Source organism: Xyrauchen texanus, chromosome 28 (assembly GCF_025860055.1).
Source record: "Xyrauchen texanus isolate HMW12.3.18 chromosome 28, RBS_HiC_50CHRs, whole genome shotgun sequence".
In the NCBI taxonomy this organism is placed as follows: domain Eukaryota; kingdom Metazoa; phylum Chordata; class Actinopteri; order Cypriniformes; family Catostomidae; genus Xyrauchen; species Xyrauchen texanus.
In genome coordinates this window covers 13,517,496-13,532,592 of record NC_068303.1, presented here as the reverse complement: position 1 = coordinate 13,532,592, position 15,097 = coordinate 13,517,496, and the positions used below count along the sequence as shown (strand labels likewise).

Below are 15,097 nucleotides of genomic sequence, written 5' to 3'. Positions count from 1 at the left end.
TATTTTTTTTATTAAGCCTATAAAAGTCTTTAAAATACAATAAGAGGTGGTAACCAGTGCGTATGGCCACGTATAGCACTATAGCTAACGTTAATTAGTGCTATGGACGCAAAATGTAAACATGACAAATTACAAAATATATGATTATATACTTATATTAATTTATAAATTATGATCATCTGGTTAAAACAGCTTCATGTGGATTCTGTTCATAGAGTGTGGCATGTAGTAATTGATAAAATATTTTAATGTCACATTAGTTAATGTTTTACATGTAGTCTGTTGTCAGGACAGCATGCACCTCTTATGTAAATGCTCCTATAAACCGCAGCCCCAGCGCCTTGGACGGTCGTCCATATGTTTGTAAACAGTATACTGTTGATCAACTATTTCAACCTTTTCTCTAGCTCTGATCAAAGAAAGAAGAACACATTTGCAATGTATTGGAGCCTTAATGCGGCTGTAAAAATGTACATCCCCCCTTTCTAATATAGTTTTTAGCATAATTTGAAGTAAAATTTGCACATGAAAATTTTCTGTTGATTTTAAATACGTATCGAAATTTATTCTTGGGCTTTTTCCTGGTTGAATTCCCTTGGATATATCTGGTACTATGCCTGACTGTCCCAACAAACACCATTTAAAAATACCAATTTAAAGAAATTGTTCAAAGGGATTGTTCACCAACAATGAAATTCTGCTGTTATTTACACATCCTCATGTTGTTCCAAACCCGTATTACTTTTTTATCTGAAACACAAAAGGCGATGTTTGGCAGAATGTTAAGAACTGACAGCCTGAGTCACCATTCACCTTCACCGCTTCTTTTTTGTGAATGGTGACTAAAGGCTAATATTCAGAACAGAAGTTATATTGGTTTTGTTTTAACTAGGCTTTTGAATTTAAAGCACTGATATGGGGCTTTGGTTGTGATCGCAGAGGACCACATTTGTACTATTCTAATTCTGAAAATGTATGCAGTGCACAGACAAATAGTGTTTTATTGTTATCTCCAAAGTTTACAAATGATTATAATGCTGACTCAGAATTCCCCCTGGAGTTACCAGGAAAGACAGAAAACAGAACAGATAATAGCATGCATGCACTGATGCTGCCAGGAACTGCAACAATTGTCTCCAAACAAAACACTCTTTTATGCAAAACCTGAAACTGAAATTGATTGAAGGATGAAGATGGAAAAATCTTTGTTTTGTTAGTCATGTTGTTTTCAAGATGGAAATCGACCATCTTAAAAACCACAAAACATGAACAAAACAAAAGTTTTTTTTTTCACTCTTGCATCACATGTAAGGAAAATACAATTATCCAAACCCAATACCTTGAGGATGAAGGACAGAACAGTAACAGCTGGCGGCAATTTCAAAAACAAAACTTCAGCCTCGAGCTGACCAAAAGTTGTCGCTTAATAGAGCCATGTGAAAGCCAAGCGTTTCTAAATTAACACAAGATTGAGCTGGAAAAAATGACATCAGCAAACATCATGCTAAGCTTTTGCTTAACTGTGCTCTCAAGAGGCAATCCTCAGATTTCAATTATATAAACAACTCAATCCTATGATCTTGTAGATCTGGCAGGTTTCTGTCAACAGGGCAATTGAGAAAATCTTGAGGAATTTAACTGCATAGAAGGTTTATTTAATGCTTGTTGACTTAAAATGATGTTTGGTTAGATCTGTGTTATCGTACAGTATCTCAGGAGCGCATAATTGATCTAACAATCAGATAATCTTTTGGTTAAGATCATACATAAAGGATGATCTGGGTGGACTAAAACTGGATTCCCTTGGCTAGTTGACCACAAAAAGAAATGTACTTTTTATCTTCAAAAGGTAACAGATGGTTTTGCTAATTTTATAGGCACAAGACAATAGATTTTGTAAATTAGTAGAGTTGGACGCTATATCTATGATCATATCTGTATTGGCCAATGTTTTCAATTATCAGTGCACTAGTTTGATTAGGCCAATACTGGGAGACAGATATTACAGCCCATCCTTTCTGTTACCAGACATAAATCCTGTAAGATCACTCACAATTATTTTCTCTTACCATTGTAATTCATAGCTGGCAGCACTAAAGACATCTTGGGTCGGCTTCCTTTGTTGTGGTTTGTGGCAGGAAGGAGAAGGTGATCCTGTAAACAAGAGAGGAACATCTATCAGTCAGCTGCAAACGTGTGTTAGAGAAGAGTTTATTACATTGCTGTTGACTTCAACTACTGGTCACTGATGAAGAACCAATCCGATTTATTAAGCGCATGTTAATAATTCACAATATGTGATGGAGCTCTAATTGCTTTACTAATCAACAAGGACACTGAGTTTGCCAGTTGTTTGACATACACTCTTATAACATGCATGTATATAGTATTGAAGAAGCCCTAGCCCATGCTAATGGCAGAACTAAGAAAAATTGGCTGAAGAAAGCTTCAAGTTTCCTCGAGTGCAAGCAATCTGAAGACCTAAACAATGTAATGTAACACCCCCTAACCAAATTTAAAAAACAAATTGTCTATAAGACTAACTCAGTGGTTCTCAAACTTTTTCGGTCATTCCCCACTTTGGACAAGGGGGAATTTTCAAGCCCCATCTGCCCCCATCGCCCCAACACAATGCTAATGAAATATGCAACAAGCTTAAAATGCTCCAATTTATTGAACAGTAGTAACAAGTAACAAGTAGTATCAGTAACAAGTTGTATCTAAATCCAAACTAACTATTTACATGAAATAACAGCAAGTTCAAAAATAAAGAAAATAAAAGTGCAGCTGTCATAACTTGCATGAAATTCAAAAATAGAGAAAATAAAAGTGCAGCTGTGTCAACATTTGTATCAAGATAAAAAAATTAGAAAAGAAATACAAGTGCTACTTTGCAATCTGTTAAAAAAAAAAAAAAAAAGAGAAATCCATTTGGCAAGAAAGTATTTAAAGAATTCATTTTCCCTGCATTAGTGGCTGCAATGAGCTTGTTTTGCATTGCACAGTTTCTCAAAGCAGGGTTGCAGGCTTGATACTGCCACTCTCAAGTCATGCTCAATGTTCAGTTGAGATCTGTACTTAGTTTTCAGTGAAGCAACAGCTGAAAAGCCCATCTCACAGAGATATGATGTGGCAAAGGACTAACATCATTTTGTACTTAAAAACGTGAAATATATATATTTTTTAAATAGACATAACATACTGTGTTTGAAATTGGATTAAAATTATGGGCAGTGTAGCTATAAGATAAACTAATGATTCATTATTCTAATATTCCTTTGTTCGATCAGAGCATGTGAGCGAGAGCGCATTTCTGAATATTCCGCTCTGCTCGCTCATTCCGCTCAGGGTCGCAGCTCAACCCAGAATGGCCTGCTGGTTCAAAAATATGTGAAATAAGGGCTGCCTCTGACTAAAGTTTTTTTCTAGTCGACTAGTAGTTGTTCATTTAAGCCATTAGTGGACAAATCGCCCCTTTATATTGATTTAATAACTTAAGTAGGCTATACAGGATACTGAGCGTTATATAGCCGCACGCATAAAGCTTGCCACAAAGAACCGTCAAAAGTAATGATTATGAATGTGAAACAAAAATAGCAAGGAGACATTTAATTGTTTATGAATAAACTGGTGTTTTATGTGTCACTGCAAAGATGAAGTTGACAATGCGGACTCGCCATGAACGAATAAAGACAGAAATGCATAAAAAGGAAAATTTCCCCCCGTTTGGCGCGCCCCACATGCCACGTCTCTATTCCCCACCAGTGGGGCGCGCCCCACACTTTGAGAACCGCTGGACTAACTCAACTGTACCAATTGGAGACATACCTGTTGAAGAAAGAAACCATGCAAGCAGAAAAAACGCAGAGTTGGATTTGTAATAAATAACACTGTCATGTCTCTCACTGTTTGTGTGATGGATGGAGATGGGTCACGGATTTTATTTTAGACTTAATCAAATGCATTTCTGTTAATACCATCTGTTGTGACTGTACTAAAGATATGCAGAAAGTGGAGTTGAATTTCCGGTACGGTAAATAGATTACTGCAATTTTACTAAGATTTATAAGAAGTTTATACACACTGTAGCCAAATACATTTCAACTCAGTTTTTCACAATTCCTGACATTCAATCGTAGAAAACATTGCATGTCTTGGTCAGTTAGGATCACTACTTTATTTTAAGAATGTGAAATGTCAGAATAATAGTAGAGATAATGATTTATTTCAGCTTTTATTTCTTTCATCACATTCCCAGTGGGTCAGAGGTTTACATACACTTTGGTAGTATTTGGTAGCATTACCTTTAAATTGTTTAACGTGGGTCAAAATTTTGGGTAGCCTTTCCACAAGCTTCTCACAATAAGCTGGTGGAATTTTGGCCCATTCCGAAGAACTGGTGTAACTGAGTCAGGTTTGTAGGCCTCCTTGCTCACACATGCTTTTTCAGTTTTCTACATTTTCTATTGGATTGAAGTCAGGGTTTTGTTATGGCCACTCCAATACCTTGATTTTGTAGTCCTTAAGCCATTTTTCCACATCTTTGGGGGTATGCTTGGGGTCATTGTCCATTTGGAAGACCAATTTGTGACCAAACTTTAACTTCTTGGCTGATGTCTTGAGATTTCACTTCAATATATCCACATAATTTTCCTTCCTCATGATGCCATCTATTTTGTGAAGTGCACCAGTCCTTCCTGCAGCAAAGCACCCCCACAATATGATGCTGCCACCCCCAAGCTTCAAGGTTGGGATGTGTTCTTCAGCTTATAAGCCTCACCCTTTTTCCTTCAAACATAACAATGATCATTATGGCCAAACAGCTAAAAATGTGTTGCATCAGACCAGGAGACATTTCTCCAAAAAATAAAATCTTTGTCCCACGTTCACTTGCAAATTGTAATCTGGCTTTTTTATGGTGGTTTTGGAGCAGTGGCTTCTTTCTTGCTAAGCAGCCTTTAAGGTTATGTTGATATAGAACTGTGGTCTTGGTTGATTTCTTTGTATTTTCCCAAGATGTAAAGCAAAGAGGCACCGAGTTTGAAAGTAGCCCTTAAAATACATCCACAGGTACACCTCCAATTCAGTACACCTCCTATTAGAAGCTAATTGGCTAATTGTCTATAGGCTTGATATAATTTTCTGGAATTTTCCAATCTGCTTAAAGGCAGTTAACTTAGTGCATGTAAACTTCTGACCCACTGCAAGTAATCTGTCAGTAAACAATTGTTGGAAAATACTTGGGTCACACACAAAGTAAATGTCCTAAATGAATGCCAAAACTATAGTTTGCTAATATAAAATCTGCAGAGTGGTTAAAATATTTTTTTTAATGAATTCAACCTAAGTGTATGTAAACTTCTGACTTCAACTTCTTCTATCTGGTTCCTCCCAGCCTACAGTGGCCCCTTAGACAAGACTATGAAAGCAGGGTTTTTTAGAAACTGAAGTCATCGATGTGCACTAGTAGGTGACCCAGAACATATCTTAAATCTGTGTGTTCGATTCTCTCATCCTATAGCCTTTATTAAAAGTAGAGGGGAAAAAAATCAAGTCATCCTATGCTTGTGCCATCAGAGAAGAAAACAAATCCATTGATGGGATAACCTGGTCATTCAGTACATTCAGGTACTCAGTTGACTTCATTTTATTGCCACATAACATTGCTGAGCCTAGACCTGACCAATTGAAGCAACCCCAGATCATAACACTGCCTCCTGGGGCTTTTACAGTGGACACTATGCATGACGGGTGCATCAATTCATGTGCTTCCCTTCTTACCCTCGCTTTGGAATAGGGTAAATCTGGACTCAGACCACATTACCTTTTTCCATTGCTCCACAGTCCAATCTTTATGCTCCCTAGCAAATTGAAGCCACTATTTTCCGATTAATACAGCTGTTTACTCCCAATCCTGCAAGTTCTTGTTGCATTGTGCGTGTGGAATTGCTATTCATTTTACTATTAAACATTGTTGTGAGTTCTACTGTCGTTCTCTGATCACAATCATTAAAGATCGTTTTCCAACCACATTTCTTCCAGGTTTTAATAATGTGTTGGACAGTTCTTAACACAATTCAAGTGATTTCAGCAATCTCCTCATTTTGTTTGATGATGCAGGCCAATAATTTGCCCCTTTTGAAACACAGTAACATCTTTTCCATGACCATGGGATATGTCTTCCAACATTGTTGTTTAAGAAATGAGAAGATACACACTGCATCAGATAGGGTTAAATTAATCATTGCCAGTTGAAAAATATGAATCAATGCAATAATGATCCAAACATAGGCTCTTAAGTATCTGCTTTTTAAAATCCAAACAGCTACTTTTTTTTTTGGCCAGGTAGTGTATGATTGGCTTACATAAGGAGGACAATAGAAACATCTCTAGCACAGTTTGGGATGTTTGCAACTGTGGGAGATCAGAGAGTTTGATCAAATGGAAAAATGAAATAAATCCCATTAAGCTGCAAATACACTCCAGTGAGAGTTGCAGGGGAGAAATAAAAAAACTCCATAGACACGCACCCAGAAACCAAGGAAACAAAACAAACAAACAAACAAACAAACAAACAGTCTAAAAATTAAAAAGAGAAATCATAATCAATTTTACTAAATGATGGTCATAGAACTCAAATCATAGAAATTATTATCAACCGCTTTCATTCGTTTTTTAAAATGTCTATCTCCCCTCTAAGACACACATTCCTTCAGATTGTTTCCTACAGGTATTGCTTTTATAGTGGGGGCACTTAAAGTTGAATTAGAAAATTGAAGCATATGCATTCATTCTAAAGGAAAAACTCATATTAGTAAGCTACTTCTATTTTCTTTAACAATTATTATTTTAGCAGGAGCTCTATCCAAAGTGACTTACAAATGAGGAAAAACAACACATGCAATTCATTTCAAGTCAGCAATAACATGAAATATGCTTCAACGCAAAGTTTCACAATTGCTCAGAGACATGCAGACTAGCGATATGCCATCTATTCGTTCTCAACCAACCACTATATAGCTACCGTATTAAAGAGCCTCTAATAGCTTGTTATTTCACTGCTTTCATGATGCCAAAGTTTGCATTCACCCACAACCTCCCCAAATGACACCAGTTTGGGTCCTCAACTTGGGGGTAGGCTCCTCACTTTTGAAAACTACCTTTGGAAGAATCAGTAGCCAAACGGATGGACCGGGACAAAAGGCATTATACTATAACTAAATATACATGCTACATTTATTTGAGTCTTTCTGGTAGAACTATGTTAAGAGACCACTTGAGGTGTCATACAAGACATTTTTTCTTCTTCTAAAGAAACAGCATGAAACGGTGAACTCCAGTTGCTGCACATCATTAGTACTGCAACAACAGGAAAAAACAAACAAAAACATCTTTGATAAAATGTCCATCATTCACTGTGATTGCCCGTCTCCAACTAAACAAAAGGATACAAAACTGGAAGTTAACGCATTCCCTTAATTCAGTCTTTGACAGCCCGTTTTGCAACCTGATGGATTAGGCTTTGACCTTTCTAGGTTAATAAATGGAGGTCACCATCTGAGGAGAGTTCTGGTGGTGCTGGGCCAATATTATGAAAGTCTGACTTCCCAGAAGACTGAACAATCCTTAAGTCCAATAAAAACAGGGTGGTGCTTTACCATGACTAAACAGTTCAGATGTCATCTGACTCAACTCATCTAAGATTTAAGCTGATTTCTATTGGGACTATTGAACACTAAATACTGAAAACTTTGATTTTAAAATCTTTAAAAAGTGAAATATACAATTGGTAAGTAAAAGGTGAAATGTCTGTCACCAAATGGAATTTGAAAAATTTTGACAATATATTTTAAACAGGTTTCCCAAGACACCCCTACCATCTTCCATTGGTTGGTCACACTGGCAGTCTCTCCTCAAGTCAAGTCATTGGTTGAGGCAACATTGCTATGTCAAGCTGGTTCAGATGATAAAACTAACAGAGCAATGTTTTGATAGCACCATAGCTCTAAAGTGTTTACACACTTTGGGGAAATCAACATACAAATGGTTTACTTGCAGTTGACTCACTACAAGTCAAACTGGGATAAGAGAAAAGGGTAGAATGAAAAAAGTAGACTGGACATTTGTCCATAGAGACCACAAAAACATTTGTTGATTTACAGGAATTACAATTACATTGAGTCATTGATATGAGTCATGTCCATGTTTTATTTGTACAGAAAAGGAAATTGGAGTTCTGTTTGCCGTTAAAAATATAAAAATACAAAATAATTCATAACAAAGTCAATGAATGCCAGAAATGGAGGAACGGAGTGATTATCATCCATCGTCACTTCCCGCACAAACTGAAGAAATATTTAATTAAGCTCATTTTGCTTTGTTTGTTTAATTTCGCTTTATTTTCAAACTCTTGTGTGCCGTTTTCTTTGTAAAAAATCAAAACAAAAAAAAAAAACAGCAATTTAAAAACACTTTTCAAATATGTCATCCAACATTATTCACATCTTCCAAGAGTATAATGAAAAGCAGATACTGAGGGAAGGGAAACAACTTTAAACATGCATGGAATAAAGAACGAACAGATGAAGGATGACATGAATTTAAGCCTAAAATGGCAAAAATGTTACTCAATTATTACAAATGGAGTCTGACTTTAAATTAATGATGCTCAAGGAAATTGGGGGAAGGGTGCAACAGGGTTGAGGACATGAACTTCAGGATAAGACCAATTACAAAACCTATGTCTGTATGCACATTTGCATGTGTGTTTTCATTCATGTACATGTGTGCACAAGATTTGCCTCATTTCACTCTAATTGCTTGATTCATTTAAATAAATCTATTTACAAGGTATTGCAAAAATGGTCACTCAAGTGTAAAAAAAAATTCTAAGAGATCAGCTACGCAAATAGCATCACTAAACGGAATTGAAAAAAAAAAAACTGTTTTTAAACAGGTTTCCAGAACACACACCAGTCCCCACACTGATTGGACAAATAAATAGTTCCGCCCCAAACTCATACCTTTGTTATTACAGAATGCTGGTGTCTCAAGATTATTTTAACTTGACACTGTGTCTACAAAATGCAGAGCTATTGTGCGAGACGCATCACAACGGTTAAAGACTAGTACAAATTACATAGAACAACAACTGAAAAACATTACAGACGCAAAACACATTGCGTGTGAACGAACTCTTATACTCTAGTTGTTTCTACACATTAAGCTTAAATTAGTATATGTATTTTAGCACTGAATAAAATTACACACTTCAACTTGAAAATCATGGTGGCATGCCGAATACTGGCAAGGTGGTACTGCGAGAACCACAGTTGATATTCTTTTTTTATTTCAAACAAGATCAATAGTTTACAAACAGAAAAACAGAAGTTTACAAAGACCTCCCAGGTTCTTGCACATGTTCAGGATATCGGACAGGCCATGAGCTCTATCATAGTGGAACGGTTTCAAGTGTCCCATTATGACTCTGTGTGGGCTCTCAAACCAATTACCCATGTCCATGTGTGGCAACAGATAGAGAGAAGGCAAAAAGACAAATAGAGAGATAGATAGGTAGATAGACAGAGATATAGACAGGGTGGTCAGCCTACCCGACGGAACGAGATCACGTAGAATGTATCCCCTCTTCTGTTGATTTCATCAAAGAAGTCATTGTAGGTGCGGCGAGGGGCGTAGTACACCTGCAGCTCATTGCTGGGATTCCTACATACAGGTAACAAACACTTCAAATACGGCTTTACATTTTACCACTAATAAGAACTGACAGCTTTTCTTTAAAGCTCAAACATTGTAATTTTCAATACCATTGAAAGAATGGTCAGGGCTTCTTACTAATTGTATTTGATATAAACTGTAGCTAACAATGGACGGCAGGCAAAGTTTTGATACTTTTCATAAATTTTACTAAAGAATTTTTTTTGGGAGACTTCTATTGCACAGAAAATAACTACAGGGTTCCCAAGTAGTATTTCATGATATTCAGACATTTTTAATAGTAACACAAGCGTCCAAACACTTTTTGGGCCACGGCACAGTATACACACACCACTTAAATTTTAACCTTTAAATGTAGCTGTATATCTAGTTTACTTATGTCAACAACACTTTAATGTGTAAGGCAGAGCAAAAAAAAAAGTTCTCATTAATCTCTTGATAAAACATCTTTTTCTTAGGGAAAATGTTGCCTTTCCTCTATTGACAGTGTGCAGTAATGGAATGACAGCCATGCTGAATTTTGGCCTGGTGCACTGCTGAGGTCAGCCGAACTCTTAGCAACCAAAAATATGATTTACCCTGAGGGCCACCCAGAAAAAGTGAAACAAACAAATTAAGAAAAAGGAATGTAAGAGGATAAATCTGCTGAAGTGTAAAACAGCAACAGGAAAAATACTTTTATAAAAAGGTAATTAAAAAATATATAATTTTATATTCAATATTCTAAACAATATTTTCATTATTATTATTATTTTTTAACTATCTGGCATAGATTTAGTCAACAAAAAAAACTGCATTTACAATCCATTTTACTTGCACAATGTATCATAAGTGAAACAGGGTTTTTAATGAGGAAACAAAAAGTAGGAACTTTATTTTATTAATTGGGAAATAATTGGCTAGAGAAAAGTGGGCATTGCATACTAGAATGGAGCAGTTTTGAATGCAAGCTGACAGTCAATTATGGAGGAATACTATCCTTTTGAAACATGGCAGACACCAACTTAGAGGATGCTTTTGGGTCATGATCAAGGTGACATCAGCCGAAATGGAAAATATTTCAGTGGTGGTGCAAGTTGTTTCTCTTGATATAATATTAAAATACAAAAAAAAAAAAAACAATCATTTTGAATAACATGCACTGCTGAATAGTGCTCAATAAAAACAGAAACTAAAAATTAAATGATTATATTAAGAAAGTAAATAATGGTCTATTTTGATTTCACGTTGACTGAACTTGACATGACATGTTGATCAGAATTTGGGCTTCCATGTCACGGTGTTCTCTTAGAATCTGTAAATTGAAAACATCTTAAGACCATTTATAGGAATGCACATTAGAGGACATTACAATGCTTTTGTCATTTAGTTCACATGACCAATCAGTCTCAATAAAAAACAGCATATACTGGCTAGTCATATAGCATTGATAAAGTAATGTAGATTCAAGAATTGACAACTATCGCTCACACACTGACCACAATCATGGTCACTAAAAGATATGGCTTGAATGACAGACAATTGAAAAGATTCTGTGAACAATGCAAAACGTTCCTCGCATATTTTGTTGTCTACATGTAATGATACAGTTGGACTGAACTTACTTTTCAGAGGAATCCGTGTACTGGATCTGTGTCACTATCTGCTGTACATCTGCGGTTTTCTCTGCTGCTTTCTGTTGGGACAAAAAAAGGAAAAGAAAAAAAAGTGACTTCTTTTTTCCATATTATAAAAACAAATCGGAGAGCACATGTACAATCATATGCATGCCATTTTGCAAGCACTGATATCTCCATACATGTGGCATACTGGGTCTGTGCATTGGCTCCTGTCAGCATGTGTTAGTCTGATAGAGTGCATCTCTTCCAGTCTTTGTTTAGTTTGGTGCCTGGCTCTAGAAAGGTTCCTCTCTGTGTCACCTTAATGAATTTGAAGCATTACAGCACACAGAATCAGGGAAATAGCCATCTGTCATCACACCTATCCATCTCGAATCACCCAAACTCTCAGCAACCTGCATGACGACAATGTTTACACCAGTGGCTCAATCCTGGTTACAAAAAGCATGCAGGGTTCATACCAAATGCTCGCAATAGGGGTAGGTCAGGAGAAACTGTCTATGTGTGTGTGACAGAATTGATTGTGTGTATATCTTTAAGTCTGATGCATAGTGTGATGTAATACAGGACTGTGTCTTTAAGATATTTGTCTGACCTGTCAGTGCAGTTCCCAACATAGGGCAGACCCTTTAAACAGACCCACATATACTACTCTAAATCAATAACAAGCTGTCCATCTACCTCCTCTCACTCTTAGTTAACTAATAATAAAACGAAAAAAGAAATAAACAAGTGCAGTCTGATAGTTTAAAAATAGTTTCCCTAAAAACAAAAATCCTGTCATCAAGCCAAACCTGCATGACTCTTTTGTGGAACACAAAAAAATACATTCTTAAGATTGGACTGGATGCTCTTTTCCATGCAATTATAATGAATGGGGACTGAAACTTTCAAGCTTTAAAAAGGATGCAAAAACATAAAAGTATTATAATGCATATGACTTGTTTGCTATATTCCTAGTATTCTAAAGCCTTTTGGGTAAAATTTAGTAAAGCTATTAGCAGGGGGTTTTCAAGACAACCAAACTCTGTATGAGAGAGAGAGTAAAACAGGACTGTTTAAAAAAAAAAAAAAAAAAAAAGGGAAAAAAGGAAACTGGTTAATGGGAGGAAAAGACAGAATGACTGGGCAGACTGGGGCAAGGGGCTGTTTACTTTCCCAAGACTCCTGAATTATACTTGGTGAGAGATCAAGCTGGAGAGAGTGAGTTAAAAAGGAGTGAACAAGCGAGGAAAGCTTAAAGAAAGAGAGAAAAGAGGGATCTCATCCCTAATGTAAACATATCAAAAGATCTATTTAAAGAAAATAAACAGTGTTGGATCCTGGTGGTTCTCAGCTGCCTGTATCTGGGTTGGAGGTATGCAACCCAGTGTCTGCAGTTGAGCTGCACAGAGACAGATGTCATGCTTCAGGTCAAACAGACAGAAATGAGGCTCTTCAGCCTCTTTACAGTATATTGTCTCAACCTAAAAAGACCATAAGGTCTCCTTAGGTGTCTTTCTGAATATAGAATGAATTTTGATTGCATTTAAAATGTGGTGAAAAATAACAAGAGATACAAATATCAAGACGGAAAATCCAAACTGCTGCTGTAGTAATTAAAAGTGGGCATGAGAGAGGAAAGAACCAAAAATACAGATTGGCAGATGTGGCATGAGTAGGAGAAATGCCGCTAGGTCATACCAGAATGGTTCTGCTCCTGTGTTGGGTACTGCTCATGCGGCGTGTTTTGGTCCGCTCAACCTCATGTCGATGTACCCAGCCCCTCAGTTCATGTGTTATCCTGTAGATATGCAGAGCAGGGATATAATGTCAGATTTGGCAAGATGTTGAACGGTAACATTATGAACTATGTTATTCTGCTTTAAAACTGAATTTTCTGGAAACAAAGTCACATCTGGTCAAAATTATATTGTAAAAAATAGATAAGGCACACCTATATATAAGTCACACTGATAGCCTGACAGAGGGTGCATGCCGCAGCATTAAGTCCCAGGAGTTCCTTTCAGCTGCTCAGCATGTAAAGTCGTTCCATGAAGATTATCTCAAGATTTACAGATCACGTTATATTTGTGCTCATTTTAATCTGGAGCATCTGCTTCAAGCAATCGTTTTTCATCTTTTAGTCAATGTTTCTTGATAAACAAAACCCGACAAACAATCCAAATCTGTTTATAACATATGCAGCTCTGTGTGTTGATTTATTTACAACTCTATTTGCTTTGCTCTAATTGTCCACTTCACTGACTGAATGCTTTTACTAGGGGTGTGACGAAAGGTCATTTTGTGAGGATGTGAGGAGTTTACAGGAGCGTGTGACATTGGTCTTAAGAGTACTGTTTTGTTCTATTTCTTAGGAAAATATTATGGTGGGCAGAATAAAGTCAGATTTAAATTGTTACATAAACAGTTTGTATAGGCAAAATACTCTGAATAGGATACTTAACACTACTAGTGTCTATGACTGACGCTTTCATCTGTTTGTTTGTAAGCATATGCGTTTTGATTTAACTGACCAACAACAATTATTTATACCGTAAATAAATAAAAAATTAAAAACGTATATTCTAGAAAATACGTTATACAAAAAATAAAAAAAAAACTTTCAAAACTTATGGCCAACAAGAAATTGTATTTTTGTTGAAATGCGTCTCTAGAGTAGAGGTCTTCGCTGGTCCACCCAAACCCGAGGACCCAGGACCCAACCCCCGTATGGGTTCGGGTCCAAATTTTAAACGTTCAGATGACAGGAAATTATGGATGCTAACGTCATGGCACTGAACGAGCAATCATTGTTATAGTTCAGGCCAGGGGTCGGAACCTATGGCTCGTGAGCCATAAGTGGCTCTTTGTTAAAAATCAAGTGGCTCACAGTTTCTCTCACCATTCACCAACACATGATCGTTTAAAACTTTCTAGAGATACTTTTCCAACAGAAAGTGTAGGTACGATTGCAAAGCTTGAAGTCAATGACACCGTTTTGGTTTCCTTTCTCCCGAATTTTACAGCCTACTTCTGGTGAACAAGGTTTGAAATGAACACCCCCCCAAATGCGGAACTTTCATGCCGAGTATTTTGCTGATGTACCAGCCACTGTGGAAGGCGACCTGAAAGACTTGTCGGAGAGATATATAACAAGAAATTAGACACAAAGACACGCGTTTGATGAAACGTGATTATATTTTGAAGACCAGATGAAAGAAAAGCCACCGATCCGCATCTGATTTGATGTGTGAGTGCAATGAAATGCTTCAACACACGAACATTCATAGAGTTCTGGGACTCGTTTCCCAATAACTATTGATCTTTGCTGTTAAGAGCATTTTCTACAAGTGATTTTATGAACGTTTTTTACGTGCAACCAGGGTGTGATATAGCACCCGGAAAATGCGAGTTCGCAAGCTCCTCTCCAAATGCATTTCATGCACAAGTAATTTTGCTCATCTACCTACAAAAGGTGTCTCGGAATGACACATGATAAGAAATGCTGACGTGTTTGAAGAAACACACTATTATATTTTTAAGAACAGACAAAAGAAAAGCCATCAAAGCTCGTGTTCGAGGCATGCAACGGGACCCTGTCTCATGAAACAAGTGCATGTAAAGAGTTATCACTCCACGTCTCACTTTGTTTCATTCAACTGAAAACTATTTGCAAGAATAATATAGTCTATGAGAATGCTGCTAATGGTCTCCGATCATCTCGTGAGGTACTGTGAGTTTAGTTCGCCCTTACACATTGT

General features: G+C 36.8%; 1 protein-coding gene across 1 annotated transcript in view; it reads right to left on the bottom strand.

Moving 5' to 3' along the window:
* The window catches only part of LOC127621651 (cyclic AMP-dependent transcription factor ATF-6 alpha-like), a 54,425-nt gene that overhangs the window by 4,376 nt on the left and 34,952 nt on the right, over positions 1 to 15,097 (bottom strand). Inside the window, exons 12-15 of the mRNA XM_052095331.1 lie at positions 13,038 to 13,137; positions 11,340 to 11,410; positions 9,612 to 9,723; positions 2,070 to 2,154 (exon numbers count right to left, since the gene is read on the bottom strand). Coding sequence (XP_051951291.1) covers positions 2,070 to 2,154; positions 9,612 to 9,723; positions 11,340 to 11,410; positions 13,038 to 13,137 — 368 coding nt within the window. The remainder of the gene's footprint in view (positions 1 to 2,069; positions 2,155 to 9,611; positions 9,724 to 11,339; positions 11,411 to 13,037; positions 13,138 to 15,097) is intronic.